The sequence below is a fragment of the Ischnura elegans genome, chromosome 9 (assembly GCF_921293095.1).
Source record: "Ischnura elegans chromosome 9, ioIscEleg1.1, whole genome shotgun sequence".
In the NCBI taxonomy this organism is placed as follows: domain Eukaryota; kingdom Metazoa; phylum Arthropoda; class Insecta; order Odonata; family Coenagrionidae; genus Ischnura; species Ischnura elegans.
The window spans coordinates 9,190,683-9,216,828 of record NC_060254.1 but is presented as its reverse complement, the minus strand read 5'-3'; the positions used below and the strand labels follow the sequence as shown (position 1 = coordinate 9,216,828).

At 38.5% G+C, this 26,146-nt stretch overlaps 1 protein-coding gene across 1 annotated transcript in view; it reads left to right on the top strand.

The window, feature by feature from the left end:
• The window catches only part of LOC124165881 (lysine-specific histone demethylase 1A-like), a 63,369-nt gene extending 39,247 nt beyond the window's left edge, over positions 1–24,122 (top strand). The window contains exons 2-6 of the mRNA XM_046543422.1: positions 10,803–10,955; positions 12,755–13,117; positions 16,731–16,891; positions 21,090–21,300; positions 22,932–24,122. Of these exons, the coding sequence (XP_046399378.1) occupies positions 10,803–10,955; positions 12,755–13,117; positions 16,731–16,891; positions 21,090–21,300; positions 22,932–23,218 (1,175 nt within the window). The 3' untranslated portion in view covers positions 23,219–24,122. The remainder of the gene's footprint in view (positions 1–10,802; positions 10,956–12,754; positions 13,118–16,730; positions 16,892–21,089; positions 21,301–22,931) is intronic.
• Positions 24,123–26,146: the final 2,024 nt, after the last annotated feature.

Sequence of the window (26,146 nt, the reverse complement as noted above, 5' to 3'; positions counted from 1 at the left end):
CTGGAGCAAGTGGCGCAGTTCTGGTACTTAGGATACGATATAATATATGACAAGGGAAAAGATATTATAAATAAGGTCAACACTTTCCAGAAAATATGTGTCACAATTAAAAGAACTCTAAAAAACAAAATAAGAAAAAAAAACACAAATAAAATTTTATATAGTGATGGCAGTCCATACTGTACTCCACGGATCAGAATGTTGAGTCCCAAAAAAGAATGAATTAAGGCAGATAGAATCATCGGAAATGACATTTATAAGATCATTGAAAGGCTACAGAAGATTGGATAAAATAAGAAACACTCAAAGAGAGAGATGAACTGGGTGTCCAGGCAGTCACTGACAAACTGCAAGACTACAAACATAGATGGAAGGAACATTTACTTCGAATGCCAAATGAGATAATTCCAAAACAAGCAATGGCATATCAACCATTTGGAAAGAGAAGTATAGGAAGACCAAGAAAAAGATGGTAATGTGGAGCCCGAACAGGCTTAGTAGCCTAATCCTGGGAGGAAGAAGAAGAAGACACTGTCTAGGGGCGAGGTGGCGGTGAGTTCCTATACCACCTCTTCAGCGTGGTTGTCTCCTATGGTCCTCTATATACAGGGTGTCCCATTTATCTTGACCACGCGAAATAACTTTTTGTCCAGATGCAAATTCAAAAAGATGTCAAGCAAATGTTCATTAGCCGTCATGGGGACATTAATCAGCATGATTGCCTTCCTTGTGTCTTTGTTATTTACGAAGATATGAGCATCGGTAATCTTTTTCAAAGGGGACCCTAAATTTTTTATTCGGCAATTCATTACCTCTCCTAAAGACTTATTCAAAAATGTTGCACAGTGGACCATTAACATAAACACGGTGTTTGGAAAAATGACTGACTTTCTAGCGCTTAGTGCAGGCACGCGGCTATTGGAATTACTCCACTTGCTGACGTTGACGGTGAACAAATGAAAACATAGTAAAATGCACACCAGTCATAAGAAACTCGTCCACCGTAAGTGGGCGTCAATTAACACATGTATATTTTTTTGACCAACTTGCAATAATGGTTGGACCAATTCCTTGAAACGCAAGAAACTAGATTTTTTGCTTGATTTTTTGGCTATCTAGGAATTTTCATGCGACGAAACAATTCCGAGGAATAAACTATTTCGATTTTACATTGTCGAGGCGGGCGAATTTTCAATCTCTGATTTCGGCCTTGAGACTTGGCATGTGAAAATTGGAATCTTCGAGATTATTAGGTATGTTTGGTAAATTTTAAGTTATTTTCAGTGTGAGTGTCGAGAGATGTGCCTACCCAACAGGAAACCACCACTGGCCCGCTTTATATAAAAAAAAACTGCTTCTGAAGTCCACTAGGAATCCTTGTGTAGCTAAGCGTTCACGGGGGGTGATATTGAAAGATGAAGACTGAGATAATTTCGGAGAGCCCGTTGCACCGAATTGACGAATTCAGGAAATGACCCAATCGAGTCGACGTAAAGTGAATCGTTCTTCTTTTTTTTAATCTCATCGGCGTGGGAAATGAGTGCATAGCTTTCGCTTCCACGATGAGCACGCCTTGTCCAAACGAAGACTGACGCGGCGGTAATTGCATCGCGATAAGGAACTGCCCCTCTGGAAGTTCAGCCCACTCCGCCGGGAGACGTTCGGAAGAGGAGGCGTCAAAACCCCGCGTCAACGTTCAGCCTCGCGGAAAGTCCTGAGTCATGTGGCGACCTCTCGCCCCTGGGAAGTGGGGAGAAAATGAATATTTCCCTTTTATCTGCCGGGTCCATCGAAGGGTTCAGCGCCACTCCAAGGTTTCGCAGCGGGTGGCGCACCCTATTGGTGGCCGGCGGATTAAGGGGGGCTGCACCATGACTGTGCGAGTCAAAGCAAACACTTTCTTGTCTTGTTTCCAAATTTTTAGCGTGTAAGATTTTAACATCCCCTCCCCGCTTAGTATTCCCTCCATCCAAACATCCATCTCTTCTGTATCTCATTCTAGAATGTTCTTCTTAAGATAATATTGACTCCCATTCCCAAAATACTGGGGTTTATTCTGTAGAATATTCACTTAACTTTTAGTTTGTCATGATTCCTTTGGTTTAACGAACATCATATCAGCTTTTTGCGTAAATATATTTTCTGTGCTTCGTCGAAATATCTATTTTAGCAGCGTTCAATTTGTATCGTGTGCTAAGACAAGTAAGTTAGAGTCTGTATAAAATGTTTGCTTTCGAATGCAATTCCAGGTAAATATAGCTCAGAATACCTATATTTTATGCACACCAGTCGATGGAGCACGTTTAGAAGAAATTCGTTGAAATTATCACTAAAATGTTGTGCTTCGCTTCTCGAACCTGTAATAGGCTGTAAATAGGCCAATAGGTAAATGGAAATCTGGTATGTACCCTGTTTTAGCTGACTTAGCTCCGGGGTGTGCTCTTATTTTCGGTATCCAATCAATTGGATCAATGATCGTTCATATTGTCTCAATATCGACGTGCAGTATAGTCGAGGGTTCGTGAATTGCTAGTCCTATATACCTCTCGATCGATAGATCGATATATCGCCGTAAGTTTCCCCATTCGTCGCTACGAAAAGAAGGGATGGCCGAATGCTGTAGGTAAGATGGGCATCTCGTCGATGGGCCTGTCACGCGTGACGGCTTTTCCATAAGCGTCACGTCTCCCTTGAAGAGGATTAGCGGTGGAGGGAACGTTGTTAGTACAAGGAAGCAATCAAGAGTCGTCCAGCCGCGCGTCGGAGAGATTTCAGGGGTGCGGGAACTGTGATAGAACTTTCCCATCTCTTTGAAGTACATCAATACGAATCGCTGCTTGCCCAGAGGAAGGATTGCTAAGCAGTTTTCGATGAATCATCCATTCAATTATTATTTTTAGGGACGTCCTCTCCGGAACGAGGAAAATTTTATCCTGTTCATACGCATGCAACTCTTTTTAGCACCGCCACATTTTTGCCACCAAGCAGTGGCGTAACTATGATGAGCGGATTGATCCCTCCCTAATGCTTCGGAGAAATTTCAAAATATTTTAAACTATTGTTTAGTTTTGAAATTTAATAACTGCATCTGCTAAAAGTTAAATTTTTAGTGTTAAAATGTAGCAAAATGTTTTTCCAGGAATGTCATTTTTCAAAAATTTTCCCGGGCCCCGTTGCCTGGCAGGGTGGTCGCCAACCCAGACCATCTCATCCCCCCCCTCCCCACTAAGGCATATTTCTAGTTACGCCACCGCCACCAAGCATGTGATTAAGAGTGTCCAGCGACCGGGAAAATCGGGAATTATGCGTGAATTTTCCATGATTTTTTATTCCAAGCGGGAAAATCTTTTATTTCAAATTCATTTCACACATACTTTTGTCTGTTCAACACCCGTTTTGTGGCATCAAATGTGTTTGTCGTAATTTCAAGTGCAGTAGCTTAGAAGAATTATTACAGCCGCATCGAAACATGGAATGTTAGACAAGACAACGGAATTTAAATGTCTAGTACTCGTGACTGAAGTAGAATCCAAAAACACTAAGAATAGAATGCCAGGTGACGCCAACATCAACTTAAAAGTGGTTGAAGCAGCGCACAGTGGACTGTAACCGAAAAAAGCAGGCAAAAACCTCAAAAACGCTATCAACTATCACTATTACATCTATTATTCAGATATAAAAGTGAATGTGGTTATATCGCATCCACAAGCTTGCCGCGTCGCCGTACTCTCCGCCGCCAGCGGCCAGGACCAGAGTCGACAGCACGCTCGGAAAAACGATGTAAAATTCGGGGTTGCAAGTTGGTGCGAGATTTTCTTCAGATTCACAATTCAAAAGCTTCGTAGAACGACGTGGTATAAGTCACTTGGCGGAAGTATCTCCTTTTTTTCTACGTTTATGTAAAATTAAGATGGTATAACAGTTTTGTAAATAAAACCATTCATGAAACCACTGAACCAGGATACCAGGATAAAGTTGGCTATTTTCAGAAAAAAATCGAGGGCGGTCGTTTTTCGCTTAATTTTTTCATCTTTAACCTCAAATATATTTTTAACGCGAAGACACAGGAGATAAATAATCTTGCTATGCGAAGTTTCAACTTCATAACTAAAAGAAAATCGTTTTTGAGGTTTTGTGCGGCTTTTTTCGATTCTAGCCCACCGTGCAGCGTCTTGAATTCAGAGGCCTGTATTGAATAAATTTAAATTTTGAATACAATTTGTGTGAACTAATATATTCCTTGTCCTTGTTAATTAATAAGTATAATATAATTTAAAATTATTGGAGTAAATTTGGATGTTTTAACATTCTTTGTCTATCTCTGTAATCACGTAAGATGAACCTGGAATTTTGTAAAATTTCCCTGGAAAACCGGGAATTATGCCGGATATTTTCTGCTCTGATTGGCTGGACACTGTGATTCATGGTGACTTCAACAACCGAATATATGTCCAATGTGTCCCGTGGTGCTTATATAAAAAAAATATTTGAGGCGTACATTTTTTGCCTATTAGATTTTTTCTACAAGTTGACCGTTTCTGTATAGATAGGGTATTTTTATATTCCATGATTTTACTGCGCCCAATTTTATTTTTAACGGAAGTTTCACTGAAAAATTTGTTTCTGAGCACTAAGAATTTCCGACCTGAATATGGAGATAAATTTCCATCCCGTTGATTATTATTGTGAAATATTTATCTCGCTAAAAACATACAGCTTCCATAATTTTACTACTAGTCAATAATGTAGGCATAGAGGGAGTCGTAATTCTTTAGTTTGATGTAAAAACGTTGTGTGACTCTTTAATGAAAAATCAATTTTTTCCCGATAACCAAAAGATTTTGAAAGGTACGAATACACTTAGTCTGATAGAGGAAGATGCCCATTTCGCGTTCAAATTCATGATCGATGAATATTTGACGTGAATCATCTAATAGTTGCGCAAAAATGGCTTTTGTATTCTGACACATTCTGCCCAGGGATGCGCACTCAAATGCTTTCTGTGGATGAAAGGACGGCTTCAGAGAACTTCGTGACTCAACTGTGTGAATAATTCTCACCCTCGGGGAAGCTGAGAGTTTCGGCCCGTGGCCAGGGATGGCAATCGAAACAAAACGAATGTCAAAAGCAGTAAAATTTCAATGTTTCGCTCCCAGGAACGAAATCTGGAAACGAAACGGATTTAAACCCGGGGAGCTTAACTCAGGGTCGAAACGAAATCGGAGTCAAAACTACTTCGGGTCGAAACTAAACTAAAACTCTGGGACGAAACGAAGCCCAGATAATATTTCGTTTGTTGACGTTGCAATGTTATTTGCTTGAAAAAATAATTATTTTTACTTTTAGTTCCATGCCTTATACTAATATCATTTTTCTTCAAAAGGAAAATTTGTTAATAACTTTGTTTTGGACTAAATTTATTTTCGCCTCTAGAGGGGGCAGTTGCTTCCCTGCCCCCCTCTGGGTACGCCCATGGTAGTACCTGCTTAGCGTGGAGGGGATGTTGAAAACGGTGGTAGAGGTTAGAATGTTAGGGAAACGAGGGAGAGGAAAGAAAAGAATAGGATTATTTAGATATAATGAAAGGGTGTAGGTCTTAAGGGAAGTGCTTAAAGGAAATCGAGGCTCCTGGAATGCTTCTGAAGTACTCCATGGAAACCTTCCTTAATCGTTAGAATACTTAATAATAAGTGAACTGCTGCGATGAGTCTTTCTCGGGCTGCCGACCGGGTAATACTCTCCATTTTTGCCAACATCTCGATGGAATACTTCACCAGCATAAGCTTTACGCAAACAATGCATCACAAAGGAGACAGCTCCAGCAGGAGGTATGCTTCCTCATAAGAAATGAGTTTTATTGGGGCAGTCGGGAAATGTCAAAAATCATTTTCATATTGCCAAGATTCACGACGGATTAATGTCATTATTTTTCGGGTTTGTAGCACAGCTACTGAGAGTACGCTGAGTGTAGACAAGGGGCTTTTGTATATTCATGAATAATTTTAAATATATTTTTTAATCTCGTGAAATAAGAACTCTCTCTGGAGAACCACCTAAAATATTCTTCTTCTCGATTATTATTGGGAATATTATAATGAAACTCAGTACTGTATCACGTTAGACCTCATATACAAAGAAAAACAGGAAAGGATTGTAAAAAAATGTGGAAAATTAAAATACCCTTGAAGGCCTGTTTACACGATACATGTTTGCATGAATGATTTTGGTGGACCGGAACGGAACATTTACGAATGCATGAACCAAATTAGAGCAGGTTCTATTTTCTGTGCATCCATTCGCATAAGTTGGGTGGTTACACGGTGCATTTTGGCATTCTCGCGTTCATACATTTAGACATTAACCCGTACGTGTTAATGTACCGAATAAAGAGGCCTTTAAAAAGTTCGCTCTCAAATTTTCACTTTTAGAAAAATTCAAGATGACCTTCTCGATTTTCCGGAAGGGGGCGACCATCCCTCCCGTGATCCAGGGGTCTCCAAAATACGGCCCGCGCAGGGCTTTCATCCGGCCCGCGCACTCGTTTCAAGTAGCGCGCGATTCTCGCTCGTTTAACTCTGTGAGACGCCGCTCTAAGCATTGCAGCGCTGTACTGTACATCAAAGTCGCCTTCAACTGTTCGTAAATAATGCCTCATTCACTTTACGATTGTTCCAGCGATTGTCGTAACTATCGTGCATTCACTCGACGATTGTTAAAATCTGTGCTTCCCTCTAGTACTGACATATAAAACGAACGTGAAATTGTTGGTTAGCGAAGCTGTTGAGGTATGTAGGTTCAATATATAACTGTGCTCAACGTGTATTTACCGAATAATTTTTCTTCCGCCCATATTCTTCCTTCCTATGTCAAATCCATGAAAAAAATAGAGCGAAGAGAGCTTCACGAGCCCTTCGTCTTTCTCTTGTCGCTTCCTTTTCCGGTCTCCCAGCGCCTAACCATCGTAAAGTGGCAACGTTCGGAACCACGTGAACTATTGTCAGGACCATGGTCAGAACATGCATTCACAGTTGCTAGTTCGGCCAAGTATCGTTAGGACAATCGCTCCGACAATCGTAATGTGAACGAGGCAAAGAAATACGCCACCGGATACTTCAGTACACTTTGGTATCGCACGCTTCAGTCATCGGCAAATTTGCTATCCGGCCCGCGGGGCGATGGGGAACTTGGGACGTGGCCCTCGTGGCCTAGTATATTGGAGACCCCTGCCGTTAATCTGCCACTGCTTGGATGCCCCCCCTAAGTCGAGTTAGGCGGAAACGAGGCATCACGCCAACCAGTCCTGGTCTCTCTCCTTCGTGTGCTCACTCGTTCTTTCAGTCCGTCGTGATGAGGGAAATCGGGAAGGAGGCCTTGTCTGTTCCGTGAGTGAGCGCGCAGTCCCGAAGCTCCGTGGGTCGCGGCGGGATGATGGATGAGACGCCCGAGAGAGTGCTCGCATACATTTGTAAAGTCGATCGGTTCCCTCTTCTTCTTCACGTCTTTCATTTCGTCACTCGATCCACCGTTATTTCGCTCTCCTCACGAGCGCAGACGGATTTGGGACAGGAGATATAGAGAGAGAGAGATAGCGAATTTAAAATTAAAAAAACTTTGTAAATTTCACATGTGATTTAAGTAACAACCAGTTTCGTAGCTGTGATTTAGGTGACGATGTCGCATAGCTACGAAGCTGGTTGTTACTATTAATCACATGTGAAATTTACAAAGTTTTTTTTAAAATTTAAAACGAAGCAATTTCACCAAGTCACGCCTAAAGCCATCAATAATAATAATAATAATAAATTTATTAACCTTCAATTTTACAAGGCAAGTCAATAGTAATGATCAAGTACATAAAACGTAATAGTCAAGTACATAAAGTCAGTAAAGGATATATACAAGTCAGTACACTATGGTGTACACCAAGGCACAATATACATTATAATCAAAATACAATATTACATTATAAAATTGACATCCTAAAAATATTTGGATTCGAAATCCTGTGGTTTACAATTATACCTATAATGTGAAGGCATTTTTGTCATTTATGAATTCATTTAGTGAATAAAAAGCCTTTTTACAAAGAATTTGTTTAATCACAGAAGAGAATTTCTTATTACCTTTCATTGTGTCTGGTACCTTATTGAAATACTGAATTTCTGTGTAAAGTACACTTTCACAATTTTAGGAATGGCGAAGTTGGGTACTTAACGAAAAGTTATTGGTAAGTCTACGGGCAATTCCGACTGATTCAGGCGTATATATAGTTGAAGTTCGACGTATTGAATTGAAAAGTAACTGCACCAGTGGCGTAAGTAGGAATATGCTTTGGGGGTGGGGGGGATGAGAGGGGATGGGGAAGGGCGATCTCCCACCCACGGAAACTTTTAGGAAAATTTTGGAAAAATGACCTGCCTGCAAATAAATTTTACATAATTTTAGCACTTAAAATTTGGGTTTCATTAAAAGGTTAGGTTAAAATTTACTATAATTAAAAACTGGACAGTAGCTTTGGATATTATTTCTATTTCTCTTAGGCTTTGGGGGGGGGGGATCCATCCCCCTCGTCACCCCCCACCCCCCATAGTTACGCCACTGAAATGCACTTTTCCACAATAATGTAATGCTTACGACGCGTTTCGGTTCACAGAGGCATCGTCTGGTACCAGATGAAATAAATTTGAAATTAATTTCATCTGATTGTGAAAAGACTGGAATAATGTCATATAAATGTCTTCCTCCAACTTCAGAAGTAATGTTTAAAATCCGGAAATCCGTATGTTTGCATTGTCTTAGACGTATATACCGCCTAATGCCATGCAATAAAAATTACCTCTTTGCACGGTTTGAGTAAATTTTCTATGAAATATATAATCAATATTTGTGCTTGGAGTATCTGTCTAATATTTGCCTTCATTTCAAATGTGAAAATATTCAATCGAAGATAATAATTTGAAGATGCCAAAGTTTTGAGAACGGTCTATTTTATATACCTTGAAAATTTCAGGATGATAGCGTTAAGTCCGTCAGGAAAAAAGACCGGAGCCAACGCAGACGTCAATATTTGCTCGTTGGATTCAGCAATTATATTCGCACGCGTCACTCCGGTGTGAGGTCTTTGATTTGGGAGGGCAGTTTCCGTTAATCAGTGTTCCCAGTTGCTCTCATCAGCGTCCAATCGCTGTCCTCTCTCTCTCTCTTAAGGTGTAACAACCTATCTGTCCGGACGACCTCTCAGACGCCGACCATTTCGTCGTCAGAGATGTCCGCCGACTGGTTTGATGTGACTCATTGAATGCTTCATTATTTTGGCTCCCTCGTGTTCTCGGAGTAATGAAAGAGAGAAGAACTGATAGTAAACGACCGTTTGATTGCCATTGCATTGACATTTCTAAATTTATCATGTGAAATTAAATCATATAAAGCTCTAAAAAGGTTTTCAAAAATGTTGTTTCTGTTTTTAGAATTCATTTTTTAGTAACCATCCAACTAGAAATTTATGGTTACGAATTTCTGCAAAACATTCTCAGGAATTTTCTAGAAATTTGTAGAAACTGTGAAGGAATTCGGTCGAACTCTATTCTGAAGGAATTTTATAGCTTAATTATTTATTATGTAATTCTTCTCTGAAGAGACTCCCAAGGATTTTTGTGGAACTCAACAGCAGCTGTTGAGAAATTACATTGAATTGAATATCCTCAGTAACCGTAAGAAATCCTGTGAAAATTCCTTCAAAAAGATTTCAAAAATTATATAGAACTCTACAGAAATTCTAAAAAAAAAAGGCTGGAGAATACTTTGGAAAAATTTAGAATTTCTACAGAATTTTCTGGTAGTATTAGATTTTAAGAGGACGCGTTGACTCTTGGCCGCTCTTATTTAGTGACGGAATGACCGCGTAAAACGTTCGCTACCGTCTTGAATATTTAAAGGTGAGCAGAGCAGACCCTGTTCAACATTGGTCTGCATCTCAAATATTAAAAAATTATATCGCAGGAAATAATTAAAAAGTGAAATTATCGTATTTGAAATACAGGCAAATTTTTATAACTGTCTAATTGATTTTGAAAATGTTAACCATGATTAAAGCACAAATGGTAATATCCACACTATTTATTTATCACTTAACCCTATACACTATTTATTTATCACTTATTTTCAAGAGAAATGACACCAAATGTCGAAACCATAGTCGGTTAAGTGATAAATAAACAGTGTGGATATTACCATTTGTGCTTTAATCATGGATATATATTATTCCACAAAATTAAGCCGGAAACGATTTTATACGTGAACATTTTAAGATGATAGCATAATTTTAAGCTAGTTATCCGTCTCCAAAATGTATGGAATGTATGAAGAAGTATTGAGCTCTTCGTGGAGTTATAAGATGTGCATAATTATCCTGATGGCGTAAAGCGGGTCGCATTTCGATGCATCGGTTAAAATGAATTAACTAATGGGATTGCAAACGCGAGAGCAATACATGGAGTTTGCGACCTTGCATGGAGAATGGCAGAATTTCTAAGTGCAATTAGAACTTATATTCTGACAAATAGAGAAATTATTAATAAAATATGTGCTATTGGTGAATATGGTTCCTAGAATATGAGGACACGTTGGAAGTCCTTTAGGTCCAAAATCCAATACGACTGTTTTTCAGAGACATTGTAATGCTGCTGCTGAGGAACGTCTTCCATTTATTCACCGTGGTATACACAATAGTATCGAGGCATTTTGGACGTCCTCCCGTTTGATAACGTCATTGATTTTCGATGTTTTTTTTTCTTCTCCCGCAGTTCGCAACGGTTACTCGTGCGTGCCGGTCGCCCTCTCCGAAGGCCTGGACATCAAGTTGAACACGGCCGTGCGCCAGATCCGCTACGGGACTCACGGCGTGGAAATTCTCACGTCCAATTCACGCAACCACTCCAACCCAGTCACGTACAAAGGTAAGCGAGGCCATTCCGCAGAGTAAATATAAACAAGAGCTATTTTCGGCTCGAGCGTATGCTGCAAAGATTAAAATAGAAAAGAGCCCTGTTAAAATCCCTGATTGGCTGATTCCGATGTTTATTTTATTGTCGTTTAATTATAAAAAATTAAAAAATACAATCAATATTTTCAATGAAAATTTTCTTATCATCAAATCTAGCTCACACGAAGGAGATTTTCCAAAATTGTTATAAATCTATTAATAAGTAATGAATTCACTGAGTAATTTTTCTCAGCATGAAGGATGAGCCGTTTAATACTATCTTAAAATGAAACTAGTGGACTTTGAGTATTTGGAATGTTATTTTATGATCACAAAAGTAAAAAAATATGTATTTCAGGATTAAATTTTGCATTTATGGAAAAAATGTTCATGAATAGAAAAGACGCGTTAAAAATACTTTTGATGTGTAGTAGTTTACCTGTATAAATTCTGCTTAATTTGGCAGCATTATTTCTATAAGGGTATGAAATTACAAAATAAGTTATTAAGACCTGGTAACACGTTGCATTAACACGTACACGTTGATTTTTAAATGTATGAACGCGTGAATGAACACGAAAATGCACCATGTAACCACCCAACTTGTGAAAACTCATGAACGGGAAATAGAACCTCTTCCTATTTTGTACATGCATTCGTGCGTGTTGCGTTCCGGTACGCAAAAGTCATTCTTGAAAACCAACATTTACTCATACTTGTTTATGTACCGTGTCACCAGGCCTTTAGGCTCATCAAATATTCATGGATATGAAACATGTGCGAACCCAGCGATGGGTAGGAGGGGGCAGCTGACCCTCCCCCCGTAGAAGCAGAAATCATGAAAGTCTTCAAGGAAAATCAGGACTGGATTAAAACGAAAGGTTTCAACAAATTTTCTTTATACCCACGGAAAATGATATTAGTATAAGGCATGTAATTATATAATATTTTTTCAAGGAATAATTTTAAAAACTAATATGGCGCTGATATAGTTTTCTTAAAATGTTGGTTTCATTCACATTTTCCATGCTTAAAAGTTCCAACTTAGACAACCATGAATTGAACCCCCCCCCCCCCCCCCCGCCTACTTTTGATCCTGGGTCGGCCCTTGCAATGAAACTCAGCAGGCAGGGGCGGATCCAGGATTTTTTTTCTGGGGGAACACAAGGGTCTGATAGGTCATCTCATATTTGAGATTAAAAACAAAATGCAACAAGTACTGTAGAAAATATTCTCTTTATTTTTATATTGTCGCATCCCTACGTCGACCAGGACCCTAAAAATTGGGATCTGGGCTACAACCGGAGGAGCTCGGGAGAAATCAGAGTCATATTAAATTAAATGATTGAGGCTCCGTAATACACAAAATACAACAAACGCATAGATAGCCATATTAAAAATCTTGTGTATTTTTTAAGTGTCAGCAGGTGTTGATTTTTGGGAAATTTTCCCCCACATTAGTCCCATATTCCCCCCATTCCCCCATATTATATCCCTTGGATATTAGCTATATCCAAGGGATTATCCAATTGAACATGTGGTATGTTTCAAGCCTGCGACATGAATGGCGTGGAAATTCACATAGGGTAGTTTCCTTCATCAAAGAAAATGAAATTCATTGATTGCGATTTGTTACCCACCATTAGTGTATTCATAATATACAAATTATTTAGTTTTAGAATTCCAGGTTAGACGAATTTTAACGGTCAATTCTAACATATAACTATTATAACTACTGGTTACATCATTTTAACTTTCATTTCACTCCCGCAGGAGATGTTGTCCTTTGCACCTTGCCCTTGGGTGTTCTAAAACAGTCGACTGGCATCAGCACTGGTGTTCCTAATGCATCATCTGGCGGAGGCCCCACTGGCACTAACAGTGGATCTTCCAGTGCAGCTGGAGGCTCTGGTGCTGGCATGTCTGGGATGGGTGGAGGCTCCACTCAGGGTCCTTCCCCAGCCCCCCCTGCCAATGCCGTGCAGTTCGTGCCACCCCTGCCCGAGTGGAAGGTGGCCGCCATCCAGCGCTTGGGGTTCGGGAACCTCAACAAAGTCGTCCTCTGCTTCGAGAGGACTTTCTGGGATCCCAATGCCAATCTCTTTGGCCACGTCGGGAGCACCACTGCCAGTCGCGGTACGTGTGTATTAATTTTTTATTTTAGTGTTCAGTTTTTACCAAAACCTCTGTTTTTAAGGTTCAAGTGTTCAGTTAGTATGTTTTTATGAGAATTACATATTAAAGTATTCTACCAATTAAGGTAGGTTTCCATTGAGTGCTTAAAAAGAATTCCGGGAGCCTCCCCTTACATCATGCAAATCCCTCTTCAGTGCACAATAAGACCTACTACCTTTCATTCTATCTAAAATCCTATTCTTTTCCTTCCCCTCACTCATTTTCCTAACATTCTTCCCTCTAACACTGTTTTCAACATCCCATCCCCACTAAGTACTCGCTCCATCCATACCCTCTGTCTCCTACGTATCTCATCTAAAAGCTGCCTATCCTCACCCACCATGTCCAGCACATCGTCGTTCCTCCTCCTCTCCGCCCACTTCACCTTCTCCATTCTTCGCCACACCCACATCTCGAATGCCTTGAGTCTTCTCTCGTCCTCCTTCCTAAGTGTCCACGTTTCTGCACCGTAAAGCGCTGCACTCCAGATCAGACTCTTCACTAACCTTTTCTTTAAATTCTTACGTAGCGAACCTCCCAAGAGCTCCTTTCTGTTCATGAACGCCTCCTTTGCTAATGCAATTCTCTTCCTAATATCCTTACTACTGTATGGGTTTTCCTCTAACGTACTGCCTAAATAGTTGAACTGCTCAACCTGCGCAAGGTTTTCACCACCCAAATTTATCTTAAGTCTAACATTCCTCGCTTGTGAGGCTTTACAAAACGGCATAACCTTGGTCTTCTTGTGATTAATCCTCATAGAGTATAAAATTAAAACAAAGTTCAATCTGTGATGTACCTCGCCGACATAAGGAGAATTTTCAGTTTTTATTTGAAAGAAGGACATTATTTTAACAACTGAATTTATATGCTACTATTGCTTATTGTTTTGGTGTGGGTGTGTGTGTGTGTGGTTTTGTGAAATTTGAATGGATCCAATGCATGTAGCATGTATGCATTTATTTAGTCTTTGTCATAATGATTACAGAATGGATTTTTATAGTCGGGACTGTAATGAATGCATTGAAACTACGTGTGTTAAGCATGTATTCCATTCATTAGAATGATAATACTGTATTTAATTAGTCTTGGCCCTTGGGGAACTTGCTCATTTGGTTTCCAGATGCCCCATCGTCTTTTTCAGAATATTTTGCTATGTTGCAGTATCTAATCTAAATACTTTAACATTAAAATATACTAGCTATATCCAAGGGATTATCCAATTGATCATGTGGTATGTTTCAAGCCTGCGGCATAAATGGTGTGGAAACTCACATTATTCCCATGGGATTATTAGGTTAGTTTCCTTCATCAAAGAAAATGAAATTCATTGATTGCGATTTGTTACCCACCATTAGTTTTTTCATAATATACAAATTATTTGGTTATAGAAATCCCAGTTAAGACGAATGTTAATGGTCAATTTTAACCTCATTTGGAAAAGGCTAGATTGGCACCCATGCGATGCCACTCCACGTGACGTCACAGGGACCTTGGTGCTATACGAGTAGTCAGGATTTTTACATCGTCTGAGATTACCAATGCATGTATGAGGCACAGAACTCAGGGAAACATGTCTTAATAATCACCTATTAAAACTTGCTGGCTAGGAAAGTTTCATTTGTTTGATAAGGTATTAATAATCCTTATTTAAGTCAAGCGCTACCTGCGAGCAGCCTGCATCGCAGCGACGCACATATCATCGCCCCAAGGTTTACTCACACTGCAGCAGCGGGAACTATAATGACGTCACATGGGCTTTTCCCAGCATTCATACTTAGCTGTCGCCTTTTCGCATGCTTAAAAATATTCACTTTTCATTTAATCATGAAAAATAGATATTGTCGTTTAAAAATCTAAAAGCGTGAAATACATACTCCAGGAGAAATAATCTTTCGATTTAGACAATAAAAAATTATAGGAGACCACCCTATTTCCTCTGGACCAAATATTCAACCATGGACCTTTGGCTTTCTGAGCTACTGCATACAACACTATGCTCTCCAGGCTCCTTGATTCCCATGGCAATTTTACCAAAGGTTGACGGTGCTAGATGTCAGACTCATGGGTCCACCCAAGGGAATAAAAATTGCTGTAATCCGTAAGGAACCTGGATTTCATAGTGGTCTGTGCAATGTCACAGGAAGCCTAAGGTCCATGGTTGGATTCCCAGGGTAGGGAAATTTTTCCATGGCAAAAATGTGAATCCACTTGGATCACTGTTCAACTAATGCAAGAATAGTGGCAAGGAATACTCTACCACGACCCTCAATGTTTTAGAAAAACCTTAGATAGTGCCCTGGAAATGGAAAAAATCATTCTAGAAAGAGCGCTGAGCATTGACACAAAGACAGAAATTCTCTTCAGAAATTTATTGCCTGTAAAACCTCTTCATCAATGTGGAGGTATGGAGATTTCCTATACTGATGCATATTTGTTTTCAATTGGCACACATTGGAAAACCATACATTTCAATAGGTCACTTATATATTTCTCTTGCATTGTGCTTAAAGTTAAATTCATCGTCCATTATTGCTTGAAATAATGAGATATGACTACATTAAAAGATGCAGTGTTTGACGATGGCTGCCTCTGGGCTACTGGTATCCTCAGCAGATTTATAGCGGGTATTCAGTACCAGGGAAAATGTATCAGGGAGTGCTTAAGCCCCCTGGATCCTGTGTAAGACTCTTGTGACTTGCATGAACTCTTCTTGGGATTTCCACTGTTTTGATTGTTTATCACCAATGATGACTACAGATAACTCTTCCAATGTCATTTGGGCGAAAGAATAATTTTGACTGAACAAAAAACATTGAGATTGAAACGTTTATGTTCCATCAAAATTATTCTTTCATCCTGTTGATGATGGATGAATCATACATTGTAACATTGGTGATGTACAACAAATTAATCCGGTGGAAATCACGAGAAGACTTCATGCAATTAATTCGCCGGGAAAGAATTACATCATAGGGCTTTGACTTCTTTAGCTATGCTTTGCCTTATCACTGCACCAATAAAGCTCTATTTTCTGCAATTTTCTTGAAACACCAATGATTATCAGCTTGCATCAGGTCTTGTGCTGTGTTCATGTACTGAATCTTTGATCTCCCACTTCCTTCTTTCCAGAACACCTTTGCCTTCACTATGTTCACAAAAAATCCTACTGTGCCTTGTAATATTTCCTAAAAATTTTATATTTCCCTATCTTCATAATATCTTCATTCCCAAACTTATATAATATGGCCCTGAAAATATATGAAAAATTCCATGGAAATATAAAAAAATAGCTAAATTGAATCAGTATGAGAAGTGTGGCGATGAATATTTATTGAACTTATACTTTTATGCCAATGAATTTTTTTACTGCATCTTTGAGATTGTGATTGAAAAAATGTACCACGTATTATGTTATTATGATGTTATTGCATTGTAGTTTTTGAGTTGCCCATTGTATTATCTTAAATCAATGGGGCATATATATATATATATTATTTTTATTTTATATGTATTACCTAATGAATCAACCAGTGTCTATACCCCTGCATTAATTAATTTGTCATTTCCACAGGTGAACTGTTCCTTTTCTGGAACCTGTACCGAGCCCCTGTTCTGTTGGCTCTTGTCGCTGGTGAGGCAGCTGCAATTATGGAAAATGTCAGCGATGATGTCATAGTTGGTCGCTGCATTGCAGTCCTTAAAGGCATATTTGGAAACAGTGCAGTTCCCCAGGTAAGTAACATTCAATGCTTGTCCTGTTATTGCTAATATTGCTAATTGCTTGTACTGTAACTTCCTGTTATACTCAACCGCACAATTCAATGTAGTCCAAATCCCTACATCTGCATAATTTAAACCCGTCATAATACAAATGGAACACCTCAAATCACCTTACTTCACACATTTAAAAATGATCACCTACATCTGCGTAAATTTTATTTATCTTAAGTTAATTTGGGCTTAGTTTTAGACAAGGTGATTGTTTTGTGGGAAGGGTTCATTACTTGCCGTGATATGAAATACCTCTCTGCAACAATGCAACTGAGGTCTGATATGCATAGACAAGTGGCTTTTATGTATTATTCAATTATTTTACCCACTCTTTGTTAAGCTGATGAAAACTTTCATTAGAGAGCTTCCTAAAATTTAATCATGTTTTCAATTTATACTGAAATTAACCCATAGTGCATAGCAGCCGATATATCAGACACGCATATTTAATCTTTTTTTCTGGGATCCAGTTCACAAGCGCTACATTTTGATACTATATTAAGTTCAAATGGTTGTCTGTCTTCATCGCTCCGCTAGTATTTTAGTTAACTCCTTGAATTGAATAACAACTTGAGAAACATTTATGTGAGACATGGCATAGAAAGAATTTTCAGCCACCCGCACGAAGTAAGTAAATTATTTTTTATTGAAGTATTTTGCCCGATACGATTCTGATAATTTTAATCTCATTTTTGATGCATAGGTTGATCTTATTATTTTCTATTTTCTCAAGTTTTTTTGTATTATTTTGCATCTGTTATCAACACTGACAGGTCTGATATATTGGACGCCAAGCACGGGGGTCAGTTCTCGTAGCTAATCTAAAGATATCTGCTCTTACATTTTAACCACAAATTTTTATTTTAGCATTGTATTTTAATATTAATTTAAGTTAACAAGTTAATATTATTTAATGGTGGAATACAAGCATATTGTAAGTAACTATCCATAAAAAGATTGTTGGCCTTGGCAATAAATACTGTATATGTCTGAATATAGTCCCCCCTTTTTTTCCAAAAATGCCCTAGGTAAATGTAAAAGGGGGGGGACATTATTCAAATGCATTTTTTTAACTTTTCCCGAAACTGAAGCCTCAAAATTTGGGAGGGACTATATTCGGAGAAGTACTGTAAATATAAACACCCAATGGCACCTCTGAAGGTGACTAATGATTAGAGATACATGAAAATCGCACTTTCATTTTTAATTTATTGCACTTTCAAAAACAGTTTATCGCATTTTGTTGCGTCAATTTTTAATTTTCACAATGAGTAGAGATGCGTGAAAATCGCACTTTCATTTTTATTTTATCGCACTTTCAATAACAGTTTATCACATTTTGTAGCATCTATTTTTTTATTTCCATGATGAGGTAGATGACGATAAAATGTAGTGAAACACAGTTATATGACAAAATACAGAATATTTTAAATGATTATGTTGTAGAACAATGATAAATTAAGGAATAAGACATATATTGGTGGAGGTGTAGCTTGCCCGCACCCACTTGTAGTTCGCGGCCACGTAGAGTCCCAGCCAACTAGCAGCTGGCCAGTCGCTCACATGCTTTAAGCGGTGAGTGTCGGCGGAGCATTTAAACTGCGCTGGGCACAAAATGTACGACTTTTGCCGTCGAAAAGGCAGATTTTTGTAAAAATATCATTACAGTCAAGTCATCGCATCTATATTGCATTTATCGCATTTGCAATTTTCACGCATCTCTACTAATGATGCAAGCGTACCCTCAAATGTAACAGCATATAAATTATGTGGGTGGAGAAAGGGGAATCCTCTATTTAACCTGAAATGTATTTCTTCATTCTGAAAAGGTAATGAAATGTGAAGGTCACCTGGTCTTTTTCTTTATTATTTTCAGATAAACTGTTAAATTACATTTGCAGACAAAGTGGCATATTTGCTAACTATAAAAAAAGTGAACCTAGCTTTGGAGAAGGAGGAACTTATGGCATTCCTTAGTGATATGATATTGTCAGGCTACGCTAAATCTTTTCTTATATATAAAAGATTGTCTTTTGTCTGTCCGCTGTGCATTTCGATATGGCTGCCTGGATTGCGGCCAAAGATTGTACATAGGTGCATCTCGTGCTTGTGAACCCCGTAACTTTTTGTTGCGTCCCATGTTTCCTTAGCATTATTTTCTCATTACCAAACCCTGCAAGTGCACTTGGCACCACCTAGCACACATTCCTCACCCTCTGCTTCCTCTTCCGATTACATCTCCGTTCACTCTGCCATGCTTGTAAATCTTCTAGTTCCAATACTGCCTTTTCTAGCAACTTCACCGTTCTAAGATTAATTTCCCACGATTTTCCATGCTGTCCTTTTAATTAGGGATGGACGGATCCAAGATTTTTTTCGGATCCAGATTTGGATTGGATCCTTGATTTTCAGAGCCAGATCTGTCGGATCAATTATTTTTAGTTCCAAATGCATTTTCTAATTCCTGCTATTAAGCGAAGTAATTATTCAAGTTTATTCTGGGTAGGTACATACATTCAAAGGAATGCTTTCTAGATTTTCATACACATTTTAATATTTTTATAAACTAAAAATCATTTTTATAGGCTGTGTGATTTCAAAAATGAAAAAAAAACAACAGAGGCACAGGTTGATGGACGGCCGAGGGTGATTTTCTGAAATCTGCGACGTTGTTATTTTTCAGGTCATTATTATCCTATGACACTGAGATTCCCTTGTTAATTGTTCAATCTCTTGGGAAGAGTCACACTATGTGCCAGTCGTATTTTGCTTTTTTTATTTTCCATGGCTGAAATTCTGCTACGTAACCTCTGCACGACCTTTCTAACAAAACGGTTCATGAGTAGGACAAGAATCGCATGCGACGGCACATTCGAAGAGAGAATCGGAACTCTTTCCACCCTTATGAGGCGTTACATTCACTGAAGCTATTATTTAAAGTTTCGGATCCAGATCCAATGTCTCCCGTGACTTTGGATCCAATGTATGCGATGGAGGGATGTATCTGCTGATATTTGGATCCAAGGTATCCGATCCGACCATCCTTACTTTTAATCATTCATTCTGATAAATCATGTTTCTTCATACTTTCTTTCATATTTTCCTATTGAGAGGTCAATGTGACCTTGAATTCCAACTTTTAGGTTTCGCCTTCTGTGGGTGCTATCCTTCCCGAGCAATGCCACCGGCTGGCTAGTGTCCTAATAAATGTTTGTTTTGGTCCAAAGAGAATGATGTGCCCGTGCACTTATCGAAAGCGTTTGCTGTGACCGATTTGAATCTATATTACGATATTCACTCCTAAATGAGAGCTCACAAAGTGAAGGATGTTACTGTGTGCTCAAAATCAGACCATTTGGACGATACTTGAAATTGCCATCAAATTTTTTGGCAGCCTTGAAGAAAACTAATCGATTGTTGAGAGCATGATACCTTCCCCTATGAAATAATTGTATAAACCTGTATAAAATTTGTGTACATTCTTATACATTGCCATGAAAATTGTATAAGAATGTATACAAATTCTATACAGGTTTATACAATTTTTTCTTAGGGGTTATTATGGGAAGCATTATGCGAAACAATATATCAGGGGAAAGCCTGTTCATTTAGGCTTTAAAAATTGGGCATCATATATACCAGTGCTTGCTTTAAGGTCTCATTTCAACTGTGAAATCAGTGAAGATGCTCACAGACCTCAGCAATTTGGCTTAAGTGCAGAATTCTTATTACTTAGAAACTTCCAATACAGTAGTGTGTTGACACTGTTTTATTTTTTTTCCTCATATAAAACTTGCGTCATTTTTAAAAAAGTTTACCAATAATTCCCTCCCTTCAATCCACCACTGTACCTATCCAAAACAAAACATACGTGAAGGTTGAATTGCTGAGTGAGTAAAAGTTTTATTTTATTGTCCCGTGTGTCACAATAAAAACACTGGTGTTAATTTCTTTTCAAATGAAATAAACATAAAGAAATCAATTTTTTAAATGAAACATAAAGACTTTCTATCTTGTCATTGATGCAGTTATGTGTGCTTAACTAAGTTATTTATGTTTAGATTTTGTCACGCATTTCAATGTTGCAGAATGACTTCAATCTACTTGAGCCTTTTCTGTGCCTACTGTATACGTAACTTGTGATTGAATGCAATTCCAGCCAAAGGAAACTGTGGTGACACGCTGGAGAGCAGATCCTTGGTCCCGGGGGTCGTATTCATTTGTGGCCGTTGGAGCGTCAGGGAGTGATTATGACATCTTGGCAGCTCCGGTCACTCCTCCACCGCCTAATGCGGCTCCTGGTCAGCCTGGGACATTGCCTGGAGCGCAGCCTCCCAGCCCAACTAATCCACCACGGCTGTTCTTTGCAGGTATGTACTGCTTTTATTATGGTTATTATTATTATTAACCCTTTCCTCTTCAATTTATGCACCTGCTTTCTGAATATCGTGCTTCTATCCCCTATTTATTTTTTCTGTGGTTCTTTTGAAATGGAATGGTAGGTAATGAAATGATATTTTGTAGTTTTTAATCAACGTAGAACAGTGAAATTAAAAGTGATTATTTATTTATTTAATCCAGTCCAAAAACAGCATGAGGCCAATTACAGAGTATTACAATAACAGGAGAAACAATTTAATAATATTAAGCAACATAACCAATAATTTACAAAAAATATTCAACAGTATATACAAATAAATAACAAAGAATAGTAAATTTCATCGGGTGGTGCGAGGAATAGGGGGAAAATTACGATGGTGATGGTGCAAGATGGATGAGGGATGAAAAAAAAGGATCAAAATTTGGAACACATTTGGCATAGGAGTTAATGGAAGAAGGAAGTCTGAATAGAAAAGAATGTTTAGAGACAGAAAGGCGGGTACAAATGAAATAGGTCACTAGGAAACAATGATATAGGTCACTCGACCTCGTCGTGCACGAAGGAACACGAAGCGGAAAAAAAGAAAGAAGGTCAGATGATCCGTATTTGCCATCAATGATATTTAAGAATAGTCTCCAGTCATTGAGGACATGGCGTTCAGCTAAAGTAGCAATGCCAAGAGAGGATCTAATCTTATCGAGGGAGAAGTTACGAAAAGGCAAGTGGCGGTAGCGGACAATGGAAAGGAAAAAATTCAAAGGGCGTTCCAGGAGCTTTAATGAAGAAGGTGGGGCCGTAGACCAGATTTGGCTGCAGTATTCTAGGACCGGAGAGACACAGGAAAGGAAGAAGATGTGTGGAGCAATTAAATCCAACACCTCACCGTGGCGATACATCATACCCACCAAAGACAGTGCGGGTGGAAATGGATTTAATGTGCTCACGGAAGAGCAGCTTAGAGTCAAAAATAACCCCTAAATCCTTCTGAGAGGTGACTGAAGGAATATGATGTCCAGATAATTGGTACATAATATTTACTCAGGATAGACTGTGTAGGGTGAAAGGTAGGATGGAACACTTGGCTGGATTAATTTTCAGACTCCAAATCTCAGACCATTGGTCCATGGCCTCGAGAGCCTTCTGCAGAGCAAGGCAGTTTCTCGGGTAATCAATCTGTTTAAAAATTTTGCAGTCATCTGCGTATAGTAATATTTTACAATTGGTGGAGGAGATAATATGCCTTTATTCGGGCGAGGTTGAGACTAAGAAGTCCCCTCTTCCACCTAACCCCTTGATAGCGTCAATGCAGACGTATTAAAAAAAGGTAGATAAACGTTTACAAATACAAAATATATACAATATACACTATTTGTCAAATATCAAAAATATAAACAAGTGTATGTGAAAATTTTGTGAAAAAAGATTTCTGTTTGTGGGAAAAAACATGAGGATAAGGGTGTAATATCCTTCTGCAAAAAAACCCACTGCAGGAAAACGCCCACATGCTATTAAGGAGGTTTGTGGGGTAGCATCTAGACCTGTGAAAAAGTTCTTTTGTTGAATGGTGATTGATGAACTAGAGTTGCATCTTGGCTGAGCACATGATATTTTGCTTTACAGGGGAGCACACGATTCGTAATTACCCAGCCACCGTGCATGGGGCCTTCCTCAGCGGTCTCCGAGAGGGTGGTCGCATCTGTGACCAGTTCATTGGATGCCCATATGCTCCGCCTCCGTCAACTCCTGCGACTCAGCCAACGGTCCCGCCTCAGCCTGTCCCTGGCAACACAACACCAGGAGGATCTAGTGCTTCCGCCACTATTCCTCCAAATGCTAGGCCTGGCACTAATGCTGGAGTGACTTCCATTCCTCACAGTGGAAACGTTGCACAAACCAACTCCATCTGATGAACATTCCACAAGAAATTACAATGATTTATTTTTAGTGGTTAACCACTTGGAATATTGTTTTTATGTCTCTCTTTTTGTGTGTGTTTATTGATCTCTGTTTTTCAAGCCTTGAATGCACAAGGACGCAGCAACATTAGATGTGAATGAATCACAAAAGTGATATGGTAACAATTTTGTCCCATGTTTTATCTTTTAAGTGATCGATGGAAGTAGGTTGATGTGTAGGTTAGAAATCAGTAGAGTTTGAACTTAAGCATAATGTAATGAATAAATAATGATTCAGTGGAATTATTATGGAATAGTTTTAAGTCATCATTAATGTTTGTATTTTGATATTCATCATTACGGTTAGAATGTAAAGGCTCACTTCAATTTTCATTTAACTATGTACTTGTTTGCTTGCTAGCTGGTTTTGGTGGACTATTGACACTTATGTCACTGCCAAGTTTGATTTTATTTTCTGTCATCGAGTTCATGATATTCATCTGAGGAGATATATATGGAATTGGTTACCCAAAGTTTTTAAAAAATGCTTTTTAGACTTCTCTGGCAACAATCTTTCTCATAGAGGAAGTGATGTATGGTTCATGAGGTGGCATCCATCGTTGTCACAACTTTGAAATAAGGGAGGGGAATGTTTCATAACCCTCAGTATTATGCATTTTCCATTCCTCTATGAGCCCTGGTAACCTTGACAAACCCATTTAAAATCATGATTTCTCAGAGCTTATGCCAGCAAACATGTTTTTTTTTAATAAGAAGCAATGGAGGCATTGGCATACTATGTATCTGACATAAATGTTAGTTTTAATTTTTCCCAGTCTACTTTCTAATTGTGCTAGGCTGTTGGATTCATTTGTGTTTGTGCTAATAAAAACAGTAAAAAACTAAGCAAAACTGACAAAGATTTAATTTTGTACTGCCTCTTCTTCTCTTAACCCTTAAACAGCGGAGTTTTTTTTCGGAGCTTTATTTTGTTTTTCCGTTAAAAACTAATTGATTACCTCCTAAGGATTCAGATAAACACTTAGTTTTAAAATTCTGTTGATTCGTTCTTGCTAGAGGGGGTGTGCCCATATGGGCACGCTAGCCGTTCCGGCCACCGGTCTGCATTCTGCAGAAGAATCGCTCGAACCATCATAATTCTTATTTTTACTGCGTGATACGCCATATATTTTCGCATTTACCTATAGTACTTCTTTTATTTAGCAATTTGAAGTAATTTCAAGTCATTATACTATATTTTTTTCGATTTAAACATTTTTTTGGCTGTCCAAAGATCTTAACAGTATATAACACAGATTTGAAAACAGTTATTGAATAAAAAAACACGTTATCGATGAGTTTATTATCAGAATTAGTCCTTTATTGCTGGTAGAGTTTTTGAATACTATATATTGGGTTTTCAATTGCCGAGTATTATAGTTAGAATTTCATTGAAGGCAAACACCTGGGCACTTAGCACAGTCTGAGCGCGCGCGGGAAGAATATTCTTCATAAGAACATCGGCGTCTATGAAACGGGACAAATTGGTTATCCCTGCCATCATACCTTATATCATCAGACTTTCTATGATTAGTTGCACTTGATAGGGAATATTAAATACGACCACCAGCTCTGGAAACGGTACATTTTCATTACAGAAACACTTGTGCAATCTCTCGCCTAAAGGTTTACTGCGGTATATTTGAACCAGAATTTTCCATACTGATCCAGGCATTTACAATGACAGCATCAAGGAAATAGCTTCATGTGGACCATCACCATTTTTTCCTCTGATAGCATTCCTGTACCTGTTGATATTTTGATCCGTGAGATCAGTTCCGCCTATCTAAATATTGTATATAGAGCTGCTCTGCCACTGCTGGCTGCTTAACTTGTACCATTTTTGAGGTAACACGCGGGAATCTCGTGACCTTTGTGATTGGGTGTACACATTGGCAAGGTGACTTGACAGTCACTACCAAAAAATCATTCTATCTAACAACAACAATATTCCCTTTTTTCTCCCGTGCGAAAGCATGGAAGGAGCGGGGCCGCTTAGCTAGCTGTTTTTTCGACCTTTGAGTATCCTTTTTCTCACAATTGTTCCAGTAGCCTCACATCCTTGAGATTTTAACTGACTTATAAGAGGAAAGCTAGTAAACCTATTGTCAAAATAAATGGAAAAGATTTATCGCTTGCTCTAGTAAATTGTCCAACATGATAAGCAAATACGAAAAGCATTTACCTACGAATTTATGGTAGTTATTTTTTTCTTCAGCACTCAGTCCCTGCTATATGCTAAAGTCCACCAAGTAATCTTGAGGAGCATTCAAGAACTATATTTTAAAGCCGAAACTTATAGTTTCACCCCGTCTGAACTGTTTGTAGCCATGATTGCCAAAATATTTTATCATGGATTCATCATGTTTTAGCTTTCTCATCCTTAACCCTTCCACCATGCACTTGATTGTTGGGTATGTCTACCAGTGGTAGAAAATAGCCCTATCATTCTTCATACTGAGCAAAGTATAACGCAAGCACCATGAATAAAAGTGTTGAATAGTATAAAATGTATTTTTGTACTAAAAATTAATGGAAATATTACAAAAAAATACAGCAAAAAATATTGAAGTCGTTAAAATCGAGTGATATAAGAAAAAAATGAAAGATTGACAAAAACTTAGCGTTTTACATCGAAATTATTTGATAACAGTCCCAATAATGACGTTTGTAGCAAAGGAAACCAGCCAAAAAAGACACCCCCGGCTACCGGCTAGCGTGCCCATATGGGATCACCCAAAAAAAAATTCAAATTCCTTGTTTCATACGAAAGATATCACAATGCTGGCAAAAGGAACCGAAGTTGACATCATTCATTATGAGGATAAGATTAAATACTCAGCCGAGTATAAAAAATAAAAAAATCGCATTTACTGAAGA